The following is a 6000-nucleotide window of genomic DNA, read 5'->3' on the forward strand; positions in this document are numbered from 1 at the left end:
AAAGATTGGAACAAACATTGCCTACTAGTCACATTAGACCTTTGTGTAGGACCAACTACAATTAATTAAATATGGTAAAATGTACATCAGTATGGAGATCATCCACCACTGAACCCTTTCATGGGGAGGGGGGGAGTGCAAAGCAAGCCATTTTACAAGGGGAAGTTGATCTAGGGACTAGATCCTTAAACACGTACATCACAAATTATCATCTAATATTTAAGCAAAAATGAAGGGGGCATTCTGGAGGTAACTCTTTTTGTTGAAACACTGGAGATGAAACTAGAAGCTGAGGTGATCTGAAAAGAAACCGCTCTGGATAATTCAGAACTACACCACTGTCCTACGGCCGAGCATCATTTATCCTCTCTGATCTTTTTCCTGTCATTTCTTTAGGCCCCCGTCCTAGGCATTTTAGAAACAATGCTACATCATGTCAGTTAAAAACACTGGCATCAAGTGATTGCACGGCAGACAGCAACATACTTCAACTGTGAAAGGTTAAAAACTTCTCGAAAACATGATGAACTCACCAAAGGTGACATAGATCCATTTGGCAGATAAGGGTCTGAGAGCATTAGAAAAGGGTAGCCAGAATAAGCAGATCCTTTGTACATCCCCGTGTCCTGATGCTTTATACCTGTTAAAATTAAAGTACTTCATTAGGACTTGCCCTGCAACAGGTCATTCCTCTGCCTGTGCGAGGTGCTTGTAGTTTGCAAACAGAACATGCCGTGCATCCTATATATTTTTGGTGCCTTCTCCACTAGTAGAATTATTTCATGTGCATGGTTTGCCCTTAGGACTTATAAACGGACTGTATTTTCTATCTGTGGGACTAGCCCACCCCCATCAACAGCTCTGACTTGGCTTTAGTAACAAAGCAAAATAAAAGCTCGCGCTCAAGCCGTTTCCCCTTTCGGGTGAAGCACACTTCACACAGCAGCAGTATTCCTGGACCATCCACCCTGCATCACCGCCGCTTTGCAAAACTTGCCTCCCAGAACCCCACCAAGAGATGAGCAGATCAATAATATTTCAGACACTGTGAGAAAGGGGAGGATTGTTTACACATTAAATGTCAAGGGAGTGACTAAACCCCCTTGTGTTGTGGCAATCCAATGTATCAAGCACGCAAGGGCTTCTTCATCTGGCGAATCAAAGTTCCTCCCTGATTGTTTTTTTTTTGTCTGCTCTGATTTATAGAAAGAAACCGAAGTTTCTCTTCTCTCTCCCCCCCCCCCCAGGACTCAGCGCATCACCCAAGTGGTTGGGGAGGGGGGTGCACAGAAAGAGGAAGGGCAGGAGAAATGAATGGTTTATGAAACTAACCATCTTCCATGTGATCCGGGAGTTTCTCCTGATAAACCCTTTGTGGATCTTGCACACGCCTGATCGCCTGTGGGGGAGGGAGGGAGAGAAAAGCACAGCAGGGGCCGGGGGGGGGGGGGGAGAAAGTTTTATTCATTGCAATAAACCAGAAAGAAATCGGCTGGAAGGAGGCAAAGCCCTTTGTGCGGGCTGGGGGCTGGCCGCGGGCTCTCACCTCCGGATCGGCCGCCGCGGCAGCGGGGCTACTGTTGCTCTCCGACTCGTTCACCAGCGAGGATTTGAGGTCGGCCAGATCGCGCTCGGTGAAGGCGTTTTCCTGGATCTTCTCCTCTTGCTCCCCTTCGTCCTTAAAGGCGATCATCTCGTCATTGGCCCCCAGGTCATCCCCTCCGCCGCTGCTGAGCTGGGGCATGGTCCCCACCCCCCGTCCCCGCCTCGCCCCTTCCGAGCCACACGGGAACTTCGCCGGCTGCAGCCGCTCTCCCCCCACCCCCCGAAGATCAAACCCTTTTTGGGGGGGAAGGGGCGGGGGCAGGGGGGTTGCAATGCTGCAGCCTGGAGGAGGATGAAGCAGCAGCAGCAGCGAGATCCTGGGGCCAGCAGCACCCCCCCTCCCCGCCCCCCCAGCCCCCGGAAAGTTCAGCGAAGTAGCAGCCTGGGGTGGTGCAAGCCCGAGGCTCTGGCCGGGAGAGACACGGCTCTGGAGCGCCCGGCGCCGAGCGGTGTGTGCGAGCGAGACGGAGGAGCTCCAGCAGCCAAGGGCTGGAGACATCAAAGCAGCCGCCGGCTGATTGACAGCGCAGGGGAGGGGTTGGATAGCTCTCTCTCTCGCGCGCGCGCACACACACAGCCCCGCGCGCCTGTCTTAAAGGGCCCGCGCTCGCTCGCTGCACGCCCAGGCGCGTCCCCGCGGAGCGAGCTGGAGCGAGCCTGGGCACCGCTACATGCCCCACCGCAGAGCCGCCAGGCGCCCCGGGGGCACAGCCCGTCTCGGCCCCAGCGCCTGTGCGGGGCCCGCGCTGGGCTCGGGGAGGTCTCCCCGGGGGGGGGTTTCCCCAGCGAGATTTTAATGTTATTGTTGGACTAACCAGGCACCAGTTGCTGCAATGTTAAATTTCAGCCCCTCCCCGAGCCGGCCCTGGCGCTACCCACCTCGCTGGGGCGTGTGGCTGCCCGGGGACCCGCTGCTGGAGTCAATGGGAGACGCCCCTGACTTACTCCGGGGAAGCAGGATCGGGCCCAGCCCAGACGTTTTGCTGTGGGGATTGATTTTTATTTATTTCTTTAGCTCTGACCGAGCCCGTGCGTCGTCGGTTCTCTGCCCGCGCGCCCAGGGCCGAGGCAACGTGCAAACCTCGAGGGAGCGTGGCAGTGGGTTGAGCATATCCTTGAAGGGGACATCTCAGCCTCCACGTCCCCTCTGCCCAGCCCCGGTGTCCAGTCCTGGGCAGGGGCAGTCTCGTTTGCAAGTCTTGCAAACACCCGCCTCCCCCTCCCCGATCTCGTTAGGAACATAGACGTGACGTCGGATTTCAGAAAATTATTAGTTTTCCTAACTTGCCCGGAGGGTCCGGAAACCTGAAATTAAACATCTTCGCAGCCAATTTCTAAAGACACTAGACACGTCTGTTCTGGCGTCAGTTTGGAGAGAAGAGGGGGAAAAAAAACAAAACAACCCCACAGTTCCCATGGAAAGGAAACTCCCCATCTCGGCTGATCACATACAACAGGTCCGGTGCTTGTCTCTGGTAGCTTAGAAAAACATACCGCTGTTTGTTTTCCTTAATTAAGATTACATAAAATAGCCCGGAGTTTCGGAGAGTTTTTCTACAGGTTGTAATGACGCCATGTAAATTGCTCTTTATGATCCAATATAGCACATATTTGTCGCATTCAACACTTGAAGGAGCTGAAAATCTGGGTCCCTATTTTGTCTGTTAATTAAGAAGCTTATTGCTGTGTGTGGCTTTTTATTGCTTTTTGGGGTGAGAATAATTATTTGGTGCCACTTTAAAAAGTAATCAATATATTTAATTTTTAAAAAACACTGACCAGGTTTTTTTTTTTTTGCTACTTTTTTATGGGGAAAACTAGATGATATGTGAAATAGACAGGATACTATACATGATATTGCTTATACCTCTCCTTACTCAGCTAGTCAAACCAAATTAGTGAAAGTGCTACAGTTTAGGTGAATCCATTTGTAAATTTCCTTTCTTTTTCAGATTATATTTTAAAAGAATCAAAAGCTGCAATCAATTGTGAGGAATAATTTGAATGAAATATTTGCTACTTTAAATTTTCTTTTCTTTCAGATGATCCTCTTGTTTTGCATCTGAAAAAAAAAATCGTCAGATTTACAGCCCTCCCAAATGGAGATAAAACCTTGGCAATGAGTTGGAAACCTGTTGTAATCTGTGATCCGGGAAACAAAGAGCCTCATTAATGCAGAGATTTTGGTGAGCCTTTGATGTTAGCTAGCATAGCATTCACTCTCAGTTCCATTTGCATTTAAACATTCATAAAAACATCATCTCTGCTTCCTTTGCCTTAAGCAATTTAGGAGTAAAGTATAGCTTCTATTTAAAGAAACCCACTGTGGTGAGGCTTAGAATACAAATATCACATAATCTTCAAGCAGAGCAAATATTTTATCCTATATCTCTGGTAGGCACATAATATTATATTTAAGACCCAAAATAAAAGCTCTATCTTATTTTCATTAACCTTGACCCACACATACAACAACAAAAAAAAGGGGGGGAGGGGGAGAGGAAGAGAAAAGCCTTTTTAATCCTAAATACACCAGTTAGTAATTATGGAAGTTTAAAAAAAAAAATACCCAAGATTTATATTATTCACAAGAGCCAATTTTTAAAAAAAAAATTGGGTGCCTAAAGCTAGGTTACTATATCCATATTTAGGCATCCAATTCTGAAAGCATTGGCCAGGATTTTTTTCTTTTATTTGTATAGATTTCAAGTTGCTGAACCTTGACTCTGTTATTAAAATGGGGTCTAAGGAAAGAGACTTTTATTTTTACAGTCAAATGTGAAAATTAAAATTAACACCTAAGCATGACAATAATAACAAAATAACCAAAGGAGTCCGCAAATCAAAATAAAATTAATACATCCAGAGTTTTTCTTCTAAAGCAATTCACTGCAGTTTGCAGAGTATATTCTGGCTATTTGTAGAAAGGAAGCATGTGGTAAAGTTGGAAAGTCATTTAGAAAACAAAGGCCTATCCACTTTGCTATCTTCAGAACTATAGGTTCAAACAATTAAATCTAAGAAGGGGAACAGTGCTAGAAATATTTCAAGATTCTGAGTCAGGTTGTACAAATCTAGGACACACCATTAAAAACAATCAGACAATGCAGAATCTCATCAGATGGCATATTGCAGATTATGTTTTTCAGTTTTAATAGCAAACATAGGAATATTTTCATGTTAAAGGCTATGAGTCAGTTTAGTCAACTTGTTTTTTAAGCACTATAGGCAAGTTTCCCATATGATAAATGTCTAAAATTTAAAATTGAAATGGAAAATGGTTAAACACAATTTTACCTTGGGTATGTTTTTGGAGCTGGATCAAAGTAAAGTGAAAAGCTTGGCTCACTTGTCAGATCATATCTGCACTGAACCTCAAGGTTTGATTTGTATTATTTACATGGAAAAGGTCCCAAAAGACCAATTTGGCACTAAGTATCATCATTACGTTGTTTCGCTTGTATGGGTGATTAAATCAATAAAGCTTTTCCATTTGAATGTTTTTGGAAAGGTGCAGTCATCTGTGAATTAAGGAACTTTTTCTGTTGTCATCTTTGTGCCTCTGACATACTTGTTGTGTGTGGTGTGTTTTTTTTTTTTTTTTTAAATAAGCAGACACCTAAAGTAAAGAAACACATCTGCTGTCAGCATTGTTAAATTTTCTAATTACCCTCCATTTTTTTAAACAGGTACAATAATTTATGTGACTAAATCATGGGTGATAATTATGCGTTTTAAAGAATAGAGATCTATTTTATCTAATCATCCCACACTCATCAACATGGTGTATTCTGAACACTGTACAAATGTGTTAAATCGAACAGGTAAAATGTTCTGTGGGTATCACAATGTGGATCTTCATCCTCACTGGGTGAAGTCCTGGCTCTACTGGAGTCACTGGGAGCGTTGCCATTGGGTCCAGGATTCCACCCATTATTCTGTGAAAAGAAGCTTCAGATTGAGATGGCTGAATCTATTTATCAGTGTTACCAGCTGTGGGGATTTCGATATGAGTCTGAGCTGGAGCCCCTCTGCCTGAGGGAGCGCCCCTCTATTGTGCCTAATGGGAAAGATCAGCCAGCCAGAGCTGCTGCAGGAAGTAAGCAGAGCTCTTTCCCACCCCTGCTCCTGACACCATTTTTATAGGAGGGGATGGGGGCAGCTCCCACACCCTTCCTGTGAGTGAGGGGACAGCACCTCTGTTCCTTTCTCCCTCTCCTCTTCAGTCCTGCAGCTCCTGGCCTGGGGAAGGGACTCTGGAGCTGCTGCTGTAGTATTGTCCCTTTGCTGAGGTTTCTGTCCCAGGCATTCCATAAGGGTGCTCAGCACATGCTGCCAGCTGTGCAGCTCCAGTGGCTCAGGAATCGGGATCATTCCTGTTGGCTTGGTTTGTTT

General features: G+C 45.9%; 1 protein-coding gene across 8 annotated transcripts in view; it reads right to left on the bottom strand.

Annotated features, from left to right (window-relative positions):
- The window catches only part of TCF7 (transcription factor 7), a 120416-nt gene extending 118671 nt beyond the window's left edge, over positions 1-1745 (bottom strand). For all 8 annotated transcript variants that reach the window (XM_054036769.1, XM_054036768.1, XM_054036776.1 and 5 more), the window contains exons 1-3: positions 1547-1745; positions 1333-1399; positions 534-640 (exon numbers count right to left, since the gene is read on the bottom strand). In XM_054036769.1, the coding sequence (XP_053892744.1) occupies positions 534-640; positions 1333-1399; positions 1547-1744 (372 nt within the window). In that variant the 5' untranslated portion in view covers position 1745. The remainder of the gene's footprint in view (positions 1-533; positions 641-1332; positions 1400-1546) is intronic.
- Positions 1746-6000: the final 4255 nt, after the last annotated feature.

The sequence above is a fragment of the Malaclemys terrapin genome, chromosome 8, assembly GCF_027887155.1.
Source record: "Malaclemys terrapin pileata isolate rMalTer1 chromosome 8, rMalTer1.hap1, whole genome shotgun sequence".
Taxonomy (NCBI): Eukaryota; Metazoa; Chordata; order Testudines; family Emydidae; genus Malaclemys; species Malaclemys terrapin.